At 42.6% G+C, this 14,822-nt stretch overlaps 1 protein-coding gene across 35 annotated transcripts in view; it reads left to right on the top strand.

The window, feature by feature from the left end:
• clasp2 (cytoplasmic linker associated protein 2) overlaps positions 1-14,822 on the top strand; it is a 76,114-nt gene that overhangs the window by 58,683 nt on the left and 2,609 nt on the right. For 18 of the 35 annotated variants that reach the window (XM_074686369.1, XM_074686365.1, XM_074686364.1 and 15 more), the window contains 17 exons: positions 185-247; positions 837-943; positions 1,117-1,140; positions 1,315-1,470; positions 2,067-2,158; positions 2,263-2,326; positions 4,381-4,544; positions 4,841-4,919; positions 7,603-7,746; positions 7,896-8,039; positions 8,177-8,283; positions 8,664-8,805; positions 11,643-11,835; positions 11,928-12,121; positions 12,204-12,332; positions 12,872-13,078; positions 13,968-14,084. In XM_074686369.1, the coding sequence (XP_074542470.1) occupies positions 185-247; positions 837-943; positions 1,117-1,140; positions 1,315-1,470; positions 2,067-2,158; positions 2,263-2,326; positions 4,381-4,544; positions 4,841-4,919; positions 7,603-7,746; positions 7,896-8,039; positions 8,177-8,283; positions 8,664-8,805; positions 11,643-11,835; positions 11,928-12,121; positions 12,204-12,332; positions 12,872-13,078; positions 13,968-14,084 (2,126 nt within the window). Of the gene's footprint in view, positions 1-184; positions 248-836; positions 944-1,116; positions 1,141-1,314; positions 1,471-2,066; positions 2,159-2,262; positions 2,327-3,058; positions 3,119-3,392; positions 3,396-4,380; positions 4,545-4,840; positions 4,920-7,602; positions 7,747-7,895; positions 8,040-8,176; positions 8,284-8,663; positions 8,806-11,642; positions 11,836-11,927; positions 12,122-12,203; positions 12,333-12,871; positions 13,079-13,967; positions 14,085-14,822 lie in introns of all 35 variants that reach the window. The other 17 variants (XM_074686380.1, XM_074686374.1, XM_074686394.1 and 14 more) reach the window with 6 other exon arrangements.

Raw genomic sequence — 14,822 nt, 5'->3', positions numbered from 1 at the left:
AGAGAAAAAAAACAGGCTTAAGAGTTACAGGAGATCAGAAAAAGAAAACACTTCACTTGCATGTCTTCAGCCTTCCTTTCTGTTCTAAATGCTGCTGGTTTAGTTTTAGGGTTGTGTGTGTTTGTCTTGTGTGAGTTTGCGTGGATGTTAAACTCTGTATGTGTGTCTTTAATCTTGGTTGCAGCAACACGGAGCTACTCTCGCTCCACTGGAGCTCTCCACACTCCTGATACTTTTGGGGCTGCAGGTGAAGGCTGAGTACATCTATGTTCTCCGTTCACCCACCCACGTCGCCTTAATTTACTTTTTTCCCGTTTTTTTTTCCTGTTTTACTTTTTAGTGCCAAGCATCTCCCATTTTATTCGCCAGCCTGTTTCTTTTCTTCCCCATCAGCATCTGTGTTTACTTTTTTGTTTTCATTCTGCTCTAGGACCTTTCTGTGGAATCGCATGTTTCCGTCTGTTCAGTTGCCCGTCGGCGACCATTTGACAAGTTTATCCATTTTTATTCTTTAATCCAGCGCTGCCCCTTCTTTGCAAGGATGCCAACATTTTTTCTGTGTTGTCTTTCTTCTTTTCTTTTTCCCCAAGTAGCACCTGCAGTGTCATCTAACAAAGTCATCGCATTGACTTACAGGGTTGACTCATGGGAAATGTAGTCTGTGTGTATGGTTGGGTTGAAAAAATGCCAGAGAATGGATACAGAGAAGGAGGATTGTTTGTCATCAGACGAGTGAGAGGCTGATGGATGAGTGAGAAAAAGTGGTTTGTGTTTTTTTGTAAATCTTAACTTCCTTTGTGTTCTCTCTTTCTTTCTGTGTCCCTGATGCTCTGCAGGATCAGGTTTTGGCATCAGTCAGTCAAGTCGTCTTTCGTCCTCAGTCAGCGCCATGAGGGTCCTCAACACAGGCTCAGACGTAGAGGAGGCTCTTGCGGATGCGCTGGTATAACATCATGCAAACTCTACAGATGATATTTAGAAAAAAACACCAAATGACATGATTGAGTGTTCAAACAGCCTCCCACCATTTAGAGCTCACACCTCCTGGAGTGTGTGTGTAAGTGTGTGTGTGCGTGTTAACTAACCCCTGATTCTACCTCTGTTTAATGCCGTCAGCTGTTGGGAGACATGCGGTCAAAGGTCAGCTTCTTCTCCTGCCTCTTACCTGTGTGTTGTGTGTTTTTTTTTTTCTTAGCTCTGTTTGCGTTTCATCAGCCACGTGTGCATGTCTTGTGCCTGAGCGAGGTTTTCCGCTTGATTTTAATGAACTTTTAATTTCATACCCTTTTTTCTGCTTCTGCCCTTTTCTCGCAGAAGAAGCCAGCTCGGCGGCGGTATGAAAACTACAGCATGTACTCCGATGACGACGCTAACAGTGATGCATCCAGTGCCTGTTCAGAAAGGTCCTACAGCTCCAGGAACGGAGGAGCCATCCCTACCTACATGAGACAGACAGAAGATGTAGCTGAGGTTAGTATGAACAAGATACTCTCTAGAATAGAAAAGAATAGAATAGAATGTACTTTATGAACCCACTAAGTGAAATTCAGGAGTCATAGCATCGCCCCTTCCAACAAGAAAACAAAAAAAGTAAGAAAGTGTACAGTGCAATAAGAATATTGACAATGTCGTATGATGCTAGGTTAGCATGGCTAGCTTGTCCATCTTATTGGAGGTAGATCTTACATTTCTCATACTGATGGATGGAAGGATTGGTCGATGTTGTGTCTTCTTGGTTTCTTGCTGGGAAACATCAGGCCTGGCACCAGTTAGCATCGACATGCTACAGGCTGCCAACAGCTAATCACATATGTAAACAATGCAACCATGATTGCACGCAGGCTCTCCAGACAAACACAGGAACAAATATAGTTTTTTAGTGGATACATTAGAAATATTTGATTGCATTTTATCTTTGTCACTGTTTGCTATGATCAGAGTTTTTTTTTCTGCGAATTCATGACATGAAAAATTGCAAAAGCCAATTCATACTTGAACAACACTTAAAAATGTGACTCCACAGATTCTCAGCAGGTCTTTCTGTTTGTTTTTGTGCTTCTGTCTAGGTATTAAACCGGTGTGCCAGTGCAAACTGGTCAGAAAGAAAGGAGGGGCTGCTTGGACTCCAGGCGCTGCTCAAGAACCAGCGCACCCTCAGGTCAGCCACAGACCAGACTCATGTGTTTTCTAACTGTCCATCCGCGGATAGTTCTTTTTTTTTTTTTTTTTCCTAATCTGTGTTTTTTTGTGTTTGATCCGTAGTCGGGTAGAGCTGAAGAGACTATGTGAAATCTTCACCAGGATGTTTGCAGATCCGCACAGTAAGGTAGGGTTGCATGCAGATCAAGTGTTCACTCAAAGAGCTGCAACATTCATCCACAATATCATTACACACATTCATTTTTCACCCGCTTTGATTTTACTTTTGTTCCACTTTGTTTACACCACCATCCCTCACTGTACCGGATTCTGCCAGAACAAATACAAAAGGATCCTTTTTTTACACACACACTCACAGACGTTTATTGCAGTCATAGGTGATAAAGTTTTTAAGTTAAGATAAAGGTAAATTAGTCATAAAGGTATCTCAGACATAAACACACAGTGAAATACACACTGCAACATAAACACAGGCATGCACAGTGTGCGACGGACTGTTTTCTAACGGCATGCCACGCCTGAGTTTGCGTGTGACCTCACACTCTCGTCTGCCATCCTGCTGGATTGCTCTGTCACTGCTCAGCAGCCGATCGGCCTGCTGCGCTCACTGCACTCACCACCACTCCCTCTCTTTCTCCTCCCTTCCTGCGCTGCAACCAAAAGCGACGTCACTGCGCTCACACACACATACGCACTTCAGTATCCGCACAAATATTGCAGCTGCCAGCTCCTCTCTCTTACTATCTTACTAACCAGCTGCGGTTCGCCCTTTCTCTAACTGCCACTTTTCTTGCGGCGTTTTTTGAGTGCTCACACATGTCCTGAGGTGTGTGAGATCCCCCTTCCCCTTCCATTCCCCCTTCGTTTTTGACGTGTTTGACGATTTGATGAATTTCAGCGAGACTCCGGCAGAGTGTACGGCACGGCAGAATCCGGTATAAGCTCAGCCTCCTTCAAGGTACCGCATCACGCCATGGATTCAACTGTTTCATTCCCACTTCTTCTTCTTTCTCATCTCTTTTTCTTTTTTTCCAACTTCCTCTTAGTTCTTAAAGTGTGCACAAATCATCACTTCACGTTTTAAAGATGGTGTTACTCCTCCATTCGTGTCTCTACTTCCATGTGTCAAATGTTAGATTGAAACTCATGACACAGCCAGGTGTTCCCTGTCAGGATGCTAACAGATGTGTCTCTCTCTCCCCCATGTCTCACTTCACGGGAACTCTCTGTAGAGAGTAAGTTTGGCAAATGTGTTTCACTGCATTTAATGTATTTGTTTGAAAATCTGCTCTTTGAATCTGATTGAATAAACAGTCATGAGAACACAACAATCACTCACTAACCCACCTCAAATAATGCTGCCTGTAACTACAGCATCGTGCTGACATTTTGAGATGTCACCTCACAGTGTGATTGATGTTTTTGTATATATTTCATTATTTATATTATTAATTTGGGTGCTTTTGGTTTGATTGGTGTTTGGGAATGTTGGTGTGCCTTTGCAATGACAAGTCAATAACCACTAACTTCACTGCACAAACTATTTACTATATATAAAGATGGACGAACTGTCTTCACTTCCTTCTGTTGTACAAAAATGAAGCTAGGATACCCCCCACAAGGGACTCTGTCATATTCAATCCATCAGTTAGTCTTAATTTATATATCCCCAGTTTATAACAAATGTTACGAAATGCACAGATCTAGTCTCAACTCTGTTTTGCTATTGACAACAACCCAACCTCAAGATCATTTTGCAGTGGTGATATCTTTAGGAGCTTTACACGCTGTGATATAGCGCTACACCATGTGAGTCACACTTGTCCTCAAAATTGTCATTTTATAGTATCAATCAAGTCATTCAAACTAAAATTGTCTGAAAATGTTCATCAGGACACAAATTGGCATGTTTGCAAAAAGTGAAATAGTAGAAACCATGTTTGATCATTGTCTTTAGGTGTATTTTGTTGATAAAGTTTTCAGAAGTGGGAACTTTAAATATTTTAGCTTAACTTATGGGGAGTTGTTACGTCGTCCATCTTTTCATACAGTCTATGATACAAACTAATATTGGTGTAACTTGAAACTTGCTGTTAAAATTGAGTGCAATTGGAGGACTGCTTGTTTGCATGCATGTGTGCGCTAAACGTATTAATCCACAAGTGGCTGAGTCCCTGTGTGACTAGAAACCTCTACATGTGTGTGTGTCTGTGCGTCCAGGTGTTCAGCATGTTCTTAGAGACTCTGGTAGATTTCATCGTGGTCCATAAGGAAGATCTGCAAGACTGGTTGTTCGTCCTGCTCACGCAGCTGCTGAAGAAGATGGGAGCTGACCTGCTGGGCTCGGTGCAGGCCAAAGTACAAAGAGCCCTGGATGTCACACGGTTGGTGTCACACTGACACAGACTAGTATCAGGATAGAAACTCAAGTAAACTTTTATTCATTTTATTCTATTTTACCTTATTTCTACAAATGGCAAGCACTCAGACAAATAGAGTTGATGGATTTTTCACTACCACTAAACACACACTTAATTAACCTGGTAAAATATAACTTCAAGTATTAGAGTATGACAGTTTATTATCATGTAACCCTCACTATTCTGTTCATTATTTGATCCTCTGAAGACGTGTTTCTGTGTGAATTCTGCGTTTAATCAGTATTCTTCTTTCCTGACAGAGAGTCTTTCCCCAATGATCTCCAGTTTACTATTCTCATGAGGTTCACAGTGGACCAGACCCAGACGCCCAACCTTAAGGTAAACCCAAAGTTCTTGAAACATTTGTGTGAGTACGTTTAAGTGAGTTTTTTACTGTGTGTTTATATTATTTGTGTTTATATAAGATGGACAGCTGATTGTTTGTGTAAATGTCTCAGAAGTGGAGGGTAGTAAATGCAACATAAGGTTGGAAATTCAGAGACTGTAACCATGGTAACTACTGTTCTGATATGACCTCATGCCTGAACATTCTGGCGCTGCCTCCCAAAACCCCCCGAATCCTGGGCTGTGATTGGTCGGCCGTTGATGTGGCCACTCCACGAGCTTTTTGCTCTGCTAGAGTGTGGACACACCCTTCAAGCTTTCCTCCTCCGACTCCTCATCCCTCCTCTCTCTCACTAACCCTGCACCCCCTCTCTCATGTTTCATGACCCTTTCATCTGCCTCCTCACACCTTTTCCTGCTCTGAGTTGGCTCCCTCTTTCTCTACCAGGCTTGGGCAATTAAAGACATCCTTCCCTCAGCCCCAAATATTAAACCTTTTCGTCTACGCTCTCTCTTAATTTACTCAAAAGATGTCTCGTAGCTAGGGCTGAACAATTTATCGTTTTCAGATCGAAATCACAATTTTAGACAATGCAAATTTGAGATCGCCAAAGCAGCAATTTTTTGCAGCGCTCCTGACTGACTCACGATCTGTTGTGTCAAATATTATACACATTCTGTTTTACAAATTTGTAGACAATCTATATGTTAAAAGTGCTGGTAAGCAGGTCAACAACACAAAGCCTCTGTTTAGGAGTAGAAGTTGATGAAAACAGATTATTTATCATCACTATTGATGATTAAAAAATCGTGAATTGCAATATCTGCCAGAAGAATTAGATCTTTTCCTAATATCATTCAGTCCTACATGTGAATATCCCAAAGCTTGATTTGAAGAACCTTGAATCGAATTGAAATCACAATATCTGCCAGAAAAATCACAATTCAATCTTTTCTTAAAATCGTTCAGCCCTACTCGTAGCCATCAAAAGTTATTTCAGTGGTGGAAACTAAGATAATATTCAAAGGTTTATCAATATCTTCAACTTAGGCTTTTTCAATCTGCTTGTTCCCTTTTAGTTTATAAAAGGACTAAACATCTCAGACTATCGAGGAGCAGTATAAAAATATACCACAGTGAAAACATTGTTTTTAAGGATTTTTGTAAGTTAGATGAAATGTATTCTTCTGTGTTGCATGCCACTTTACAGCAACAAACTTACATATCAGATTGTGTTATTCTAGTAGACAGTTCCTAAATTGAGTTTTCAGAAAAAAATAAAATCAAATAGTGATGATTTGTCATGACATACATTAGTGCATATGCTTTTTAAAATCTGTTGGGTTGCTTTTGCTGTGATGGTAGTTTCACTGTTCAAAGGACACAGGACCTCCGGTGCGGTGCAAAAGAAGCTGATAGCAGCAGTAAAACCACGTGATGTAGCAGTACGTCTCAAGTCAAAACAAACAAGCATGGATGTTAAGGCTATCAGCTGCTAGTAAATTTGAAAGCCAGTGTACTGGAGCCAGCAGACTCAAGATTTTGCAAACATCAGAAACATAATCTAAACATATTACACATCACCAGTTTTACTCATTTATCACATGAAGCTTGACATAACTGAGTAAAAACAATAAAAACACACCGATGTTCGAACACTTTACTTAAAACCATGACTGTAGCAGTGAGGAAGTGTTAATGCCACTCCAAAAACACATGACAAAGCTAAGTGTAGCATTTTATTTACCCAGCAGGCAATAAACCCTCAACAGATTTTTTTGTTTGTAGTTGTTGTAGACTCACCGCTCTTTGCTGCCATCATGTGGAAGCACGGCAAATTACTTGATTTCTAGAATAATATAAATATTCACACCTGCCCAAGTCTACTTTCTCGCTCTTCCTCCACCTTCATCTAACCTCCCTCCTCCTGCCTTTTCCCTTTCCTCTCTCGCCCCCTCCTGCTTCGACCCCCCCTGTCCTCGTCTCCCTTTCTGTCTCCGTTGATTGACGCGGTGCTTCTCCTCTCTCTCTCTGAAGCCTGTACGGAGCTCGTGTTGCGGGCGAGGGCGATGCAGGGGAGGGTCCGGGGTTAAATTGTTCCCCCCCAGAGCGCGGCGCCACGCCTGCTCTCTAGAGGAGCAGGCCGCAGCCTGGAGCCAGTCCTCCCAGGTCAGTGCGCTCCGGGGGGAGCAATTATATGGCGCACACGATGCTGCTAAGTGATTTGGAGGAGGTTGTGGTCTTCGAGGTGAACATGTAGAGAGGAGAAGAAAGAGGTAGAAAGATGGAGGAGAATCAGGACAGGACTGAGCTGATCTGGCACTTTTTGGCGACTGAAGCAAATATTTGCATTTGTTGTTTTGTTTTGTCATCTTTTTCCTTGGTCATCTTTTTTTCTTTTTAATGATTTTGTTTTTCTGACTTTTGAAGGCATGACCATGGATGCACTTTGATTTATGTCACTAATTCATCAGATTGTTTCATTTTCAGACCTGCAAGAGATTCACAATCTGCTGTGATAGTACATGCTGACTGTGAACTGTGGTCTTTTCTCATCGGTGTCGTTTTGTTTGGACTGTCTTTGCATTTTCCCAGGTCCATATTGGCCATGCAGTTTAAATATCAATCAATCATAACTAACACTTTTTTTTTTTAAATGTGTGCTTCGTTTTGCAGGTGAAGGTGGCCATTCTGAAGTACATCGAGACGCTAACGTTACAGATGGAAGCTCCAGACTTTGTGAACTCCAGTGAGACTCGACTGGCTGTTTCTCGCATCATCACCTGGACGACTGAGCCCAAGAGCTCTGACGTTAGAAAGGTGCACAAAATAAAAAAAATGTGGTCTGGATTTACAGGCTGCTTTTGGCAAAAGCCACAAGAATAAGCAAGATTCTGTTTCTTTGTTACTGCAAATCATTGCAGAACATGGACAGTTCTCCTAATAGAGAGGTATTGTGTGCATTTCAGGCCGCCCAGTCGGTGTTGATCGCTCTGTTCCAGCTCAACACTCCAGAGTTCACCATGCTGCTGGCAGCTCTGCCCAAAACCTTCCAGGATGGAGCAACAAAGCTTCTCCAAAACCACCTGAAAAACACTGGCAATGTTGCACAGGTAACACACACACACACACACACAAACTCTGCCTGTGTGTTTCAGACACTCTTTGACCTATCATGGTTTTCAATCATTATACTGAAAGATTACACTGTTACTAACAAGTGTTTCTTTTCTTACCGTCACCCCTGAAGGCACCAATGGGAAGTCCTCTGACCCGCCACACCCCTCGCTCTCCTGCCAGCTGGTCCAGCCCTGTTACCTCCCCCACCAACACCTCCCAGAACACCCCCTCACCAAGGTATCATCTAAACACACACTCTGAAAATCAATAAATCAATCCAACAATCATTGCCATCACTGATATGAACCCAAGAAAGGATGACGTTGGTAGAAAAGAGATGTAACATCAGTTAACCCACTTACTATCACTCTGCTCCTTTTCCCTTTTTTGTTTCCAATCAAAGACTTAAAAAATATAAACTAGTGCTGTTATAATACATTCTCTAGTTTTGGTGTCCAAGTGAATTTATTTTTTCTGCCCCAATGAGATTTATTCCATTTTTATCACAGAAAATTGTTATACCATTGTAAATACAGTTTCGAGATGTGACGTTTAGCAGCATACCTCAGCTCATGCACCCTCGAGATCCCTGGCTCACTGTTTTTATTTCTGTGCAGTGCATTTGACTACGACACAGAGAATATGAACTCAGAGGACATCTACAGCTCACTGAAAGGTGTTACTGAGGCCATCCAGAACTTCAGCGTCCGCAGCCAAGAAGACATGAACGAACCCGTCCAGCGGCGGGAGGGAGAGGAGGTCAGTGCAGCAGAGCCAGGGATGTTTGTGGTGATCGAAGTGTACAATGTGAAAAGTTTGAGAACAATTTTTTCAAACTCAGACTCAGTAACCCAAGTTCAAGTCCAGCAAAGGTAAAACATTACCAGACATTTGGTGAAGAATGGCAGACAAACAACTTGTTGCACAGGTTTGCACACACACAATGTTGATCAAACTTTCTTTGTCTGGACGGTAAAAAAAGAGGAGGAAAATATCTAAAAAACATAAGTCTATTATTCATCCATCACAATTACATTTTCCTTGACTTTACTTAACGAGCACATTTTTTTCTATCCCAGTGCATGTAAGATATCAACACTGACCTTTAATTTGTTAAAGTTATTGGTGGTGCTAAAACCTGAAAGCATTGCTGCGAAGTGTCACACTTAACAGTGGTTCCTCCCTGGACATAGTCAGCTTCTTTTAAGGTAAATAAGAAAGTGTTTGTTTCAGAAACTCAGGGGATTTCTTACTTTAGAAAGTATGAATAACTTAACGTCGTTTCCATGTCAACAAGAGGCCAAAACGCAATAACTCTTTTGCGTTTTGGCCTTAAACCCTAATGCTGTGTTGAACACAAGCAGCCACACAGGATCTGGGCCTAGAGGCTGGAAATGAGAGAGATGATAATAAACCTCCAAAAAATATATAGAAACACGATCTGACAAAGAGACACACTTTTTAAACTCTAAAGGCAGGCTTTGCTACTGACAAAAGCCTCTATTACACGTCTTTTACACTCCTGCACTCCTTAAAACTTGCCCTGAAATTTATCAGCTGTTGGTGCAAGTTTTCCCTTTCCAGTGATAGAGGTGGAAAAAGGAAGATTACAGGAGACCTTTGCTTGTGTTAATCCTGTTTTATTTGGTGATTTAAAATGAAAGAGGGTATATGCATGCATGGGTTACATCTGCAGCTGAAACAGCCACATATGCAACATCTATCAAGAATTTTGTGCGATTGTATTTAAACTGGTGGTTTTCTGGTCAGCTGAGAAACTGGCTTTGGCTTTGGTTTTGTGAAAGTATCTTTATGTCAGCTGACATTGTGTGTTTGCCCTCACCAGTCACCAGGTGTGGTGCGCTGACTGTAATGTCCCTCACTAGGGCCCCTTTTACACAACAATCTTTCGTCTGAAAATGCTAAAACGCAGTGAAAAAAAACTGCGTTTACACGGAAACGCAGAGGGACTAAAAATGCTGTAGTAAGCATGCCAGGCCTGTAGGTGGTGCTATAATTGTCTTGTCTAGAAGCAGCTTTTGGGAGATCGCTACTGAAGTGGAGTTGGGCCGATCATATGGTGTATTGGGGAATATTAAGTGCAAAAATGGAGTAACAGATGCACATTTTGTATGAAGACAGTCAGCAGATACAGCAGATTGAGCAGCACAATCACAATACTGTATTTTGTTGTATGCACTCCACGTACGGTGGAGTGTGACATCAGCGTTTCCACTGAAAACGCCGGCTTGGTGTTTACGGGCAGAAACGGTGTCTGTAGCGTTTCAGAAAAATCCCACTCTGGAGGCCGTTTTCAAAAGTTTGCGTTTTAGGTTGGCTGAAACGCCGTTTCCGTGTAAACGCGAGGCTGAAACGCAACAAAACTTTTGCGTTTCACTCCAAAACCATTGTCGTGTAAACGGTCCCTAGATCCCGTAAAGGAGAATGTAACAGTCAAAAGTTAAACATGATGAACCACCGTTTGAGATGAGCTCCTGTTAATGACAATCAATCCCCAGAACTCACAACCTCCAGCAAAAAATGGTGACAGAAATGGTCACAAGGTTTGTGTAGAAAGAAGACCTCTTTTGGTCAGTATGGAAGGTTATAAACTTCATTACATGCACCCACTCAGAAAAAAGGACAGGGAATAAATAGGAATGCCTCCAAATCATGTGCTCATGCTACTAAGCGGAAACTGGTTGCAGGCAGCAATGGAAAAGTCATCCAGGGTGTCTTTCAGTCTCGCAGCATGTTTTCCAAGTCTTTGAAAAAGCATAAACACTCAAACACACGTACACACACAAACAAACATAGCTACCTTCATGAATTGTATGTGACCCTGACATCTGAGCCGTCCCTTGGGTTCCTCCTGCCCCCCTGTAGCGTGGGACCTGAGAGGAGAACATGGAGGGGTTACAGGAGTGATGGCTGTGCACTTAATCCTCCTCATCCACTCATAAAATCATGTTTATTGTTTGTTTAGTAAAAGTCACATCAGGAGGATTTTCTCCACAGGAGCCTTCTCCTTTAATATGTTAACACAAGCTTATCCTGGTGCTCTGCTTGTTCAGTCCAAATTTACAACTCTAGACGTCATGCCAGGCTTTCTCACAGTCCCTCTATCAGCCCTGGCTCCTTTTAGGGACATGCTGTCCTCTGGTACAGAGGTGTGACCTCGTGACATTTTCCCTGTGAGGTGCATCTGAAATCCAATACACCTTTCATGTCATCATCCTGCCAGTCACAGCACACCTGACTCATCGAACCAGCCCTGGTTCAAGAGTCAATATACACAGAAAACAGAGCAGAAAAAAACTCCTCTCACAATCCTCCACTTCTGATCTGCTAGTCCACCATGTCTCAGTCCCTCCTTAATGTTTTATCACATAAAGAAAATGATGTTATGTCACAGGTACATTGTGCTGTGTACAGTTTTTGGTCTGGTTGATTCATTCTGTGAGAGATGTTCAAACTTCAGTGAAGTGTCACAGGCAAGAAGTGAAACCCAGCAGTGTTTGATCTCAGTCTCAACATAAACTAAAACACAGCAGTGAGTTTGACCTTAAAGTTTGATTCTCTTTGTCTCACTGCAGGGAGACGGAGGAACTGACAGAGTGTCAGAGTTTGTTGATGGAGGCCGCATGGCTCTGGACAACAAGACTTCCCTCCTCAACACCCCTTTGCTCTCCTCCAGCCCCAGAGGAGCCCGCGAGCACTTCTCCGACTCTCCCTTCAAACACAGTCGTAAAGACACCAGCATGGACGACTCTGAGCAGCTCACAGATGGTACGAAAACAAAAACAGACCGAAAAAAATCAACAACTACGAAAGACAGAAGTCTGTGGTTCAAGCTTCCCTCTCTCTGTTCACTTCTACAGACAGCAGCCTGGACCAATCAGAGCTGGTGGCAGAGCTGCTGAAAGAGTTGTCCAATCACAACGAGCGCATCGAGGAGAGGAAAGCAGCGCTGTGTGAACTGCTGAAGCTGATTCGAGAAAACACCCTGCAGGTGTGGGATGAACACTTCAAGACCATCCTGCTGCTCCTGCTGGAGACGATGGGTGACAGAGAGGTATGACACGTTTTTCACACCTACAAAAAAAATAACACAGATGAAGTCAACCTCTCAACCTGAATTTTTGTATTTCTACCAGCACTTGATCCGAACGCTGGCACTCCGGGTGCTGAGGGAGATTCTCAGCAAGCAGCCCTGGAGGTTCAAGAACTACGCAGAGCTCACCATCATGAAGGCCCTGGAGGCTCACAAAGACCCCCACAAAGAGGTTGGCAGACATACCAATTAATGACAAATTCTAACACTGGAAATGTTTTTTTTTTTAGGTTTTATTATGGGCTTTAATGGGTTTATTTAGAGGATAAAGTGGAAAACTGTGTGAGAGGGCAGGAGCTGACATCAGGTAAACAGGCTGGAGTCACACCTGGGCTGTACGGGCCAAATTACTGCATCTGATCTGGTAATTAAAACAAGAAAAACACAGAAAAACTACCCACTGTCCTCTCCCATCCACTTAAAGGCATAAAAACCCCCCAAAATAACTCTGAAAAATCAATGTCACTTTCAGGCTCTCAGTGGACATCTGAGAGTTTGTGTGAATCAAATTCACTGTAAGAAAATTATATGGTCCTGGAATTCTTAATGTTCGTTCTTTGTGTTAACTGCTGCCACCTCCGGACTCAAAGAAAAGTCTTTGGTTTGGCGTCCTGGTCGACAGTTTTGTGTTTAGAAAGGTGTGATAAAGAAAATGTGGTATCAGAACTTGTTTTTTTTAAACTTTAGAAGTAATTTGTGTGTGTTTTGCAGGTGGTAAGAGCAGCAGAGGAGACGGCAGCCATGTTGGCGTTATCCATCAGTCCAGATCAGTGTATCAAGGTGTTGTGTCCCATTATTCAGTCAGCTGATTATCCCATTAACCTGGCTGCCATCAAGATGCAGACCAAAGTGGTAGAGAGGATTCCCCGCGAGGGCCTGATGAGCCTCCTGCCTGAGATCGTACCAGGACTCATACAGGTAACGTACACATAGAAAAGGGATGTTGAGCACATTTAACTTAAAGGGCAACTCCGTTTTTTTGACACCTGGACCTTATTTATAGGTGTGTGCATGCTCATATACTCACTCAGACAAACATCGTGCAGCTTGGAGTCCTTCAGAAACTATTTAGATCCAACCGATTTTAGCCGCACTTAGCGGGGGCCACGGCAAGGGAGCTTCAGCGCGGGACATAATCTCTGCAAAATCGCTCATTTCGGCTATATTTTTTCATCCATCGCCAGTGTTATCATAAAGTCAGCTCCTCTACTGTCTTCATGTGGGTCAGCTGACCCAGAGCTGACCTGGTAAACAAACGTTTGACGGTTGTCCTTACCGGTTTGAGCCTGAGTACACGGACGAGGAGCTCCATGAAAAAAGGGACAAAGAGCTAGCTTGAGAACAACAAACAGGAGCACGTCCACGACTCAGTGCAAAACTGGTGGTGTGCTTGTGGACAGTGTTAGCCTATGGCAACAGAAGAGGAGCTGACTTTATGATAACACTGGCGATGGATGAAAAAATGTAGCCGAAATGAGCGATTTTGCAGAGATCATGTCCCGCGCTGAAGCTCCCTTGCCGTGGCCCCCGCTAAGTGCTGGATCTAAATAGTTTCTGAAGGACTCCGAGCTGCACGATGTTTGTCTGAGTGAGTATATGAGCATGCACACACCTATAAATAAGGTCCAGGTGTCAAAAAAACGGAGTTGCCCTTTAAGCAACTAATTTGAAGTCATCCTCTGTAGAGCATTTCTGTTGGGCTAACTCTACCAACCACACGTTCTGACACGTGAAACTGCTCTGTGAGTTATTTGTTCTCAACAGTTTGTCTTGAACATTTGTCAAAAGTTTTAATCTGTTTGAACAGGGTTACGACAACTCTGAGAGCAGCGTAAGGAAAGCCTGTGTGTTCTGTTTGGTGGCAATTTACACAGTGATCGGGGAGGACCTCAAACCACACCTCAACCAGCTCTCCAGCAGCAAGGTAACCACACCTTTAAGCACAGACCATGTTTGATCTCTGATTAGGGTCACAGTACAAGACCTTTGAAAAAATGTGTTTGTTTGAATACTGAGCACTGTGTGGCCATGCATCTCTTTTAGTTTTGATCTGCTTTGCTCCAGTCTTTTTTGATTTGAACTCTTAAATAATGTTTGTTTTTTTATATCTAAGCTACCATTAAAAACACATGAGACAGTAAGATATATAAAATGCAAATCCATGAATGAATGGAAACTTTATGTCACGTAAAGTATACAATGACACATGAATGAAATATCATAAAACACAAGAAGTGAAATTAATTATAAATATCCCAGAAATATTCTTTGTGTTTCATGTTGGGTATCAACCAAACTTGAGCTTCCAGTGGTAAACCAGGTACAGACATCCTCAGTAAAATGTGCAGCCAGGCAACAGTCATGTGACTTGGAGCAATGATGCAGTGAACCAATGAATAAACTGTTAAATCTTGTGAGTTATCTTAAGAAATGCGTAGAGCACGGTGCCCTCAGGGCTCTCTGAATATTGATCACTGTTCCAAAGTAAACACGCTGAAATGTGCCAACGAAACAAGAGACAAAAGTTGACTCGACATCCTAAAACAAACAACCAACAGTTTATTTCAGCCCACTGATTTTTGGATCATCTGCCACGTTGGCTGTAAAGGTTCTTTAAAAATGAGGCTGTGAGCAAAGTTAAGAATTGACACAGTCGTCCTTT

Source organism: Halichoeres trimaculatus, unplaced genomic scaffold (assembly GCF_033239565.1).
Source record: "Halichoeres trimaculatus isolate MK-OKI-2021-1 unplaced genomic scaffold, fHalTri1.1 fHalTri1_scaffold_14, whole genome shotgun sequence".
Classification (NCBI taxonomy): Eukaryota; Metazoa; Chordata; class Actinopteri; order Labriformes; family Labridae; genus Halichoeres; species Halichoeres trimaculatus.
The sequence above is the reverse complement of the archived record's forward strand: the minus strand, read 5'-3'. Positions and strand labels throughout refer to the sequence as shown.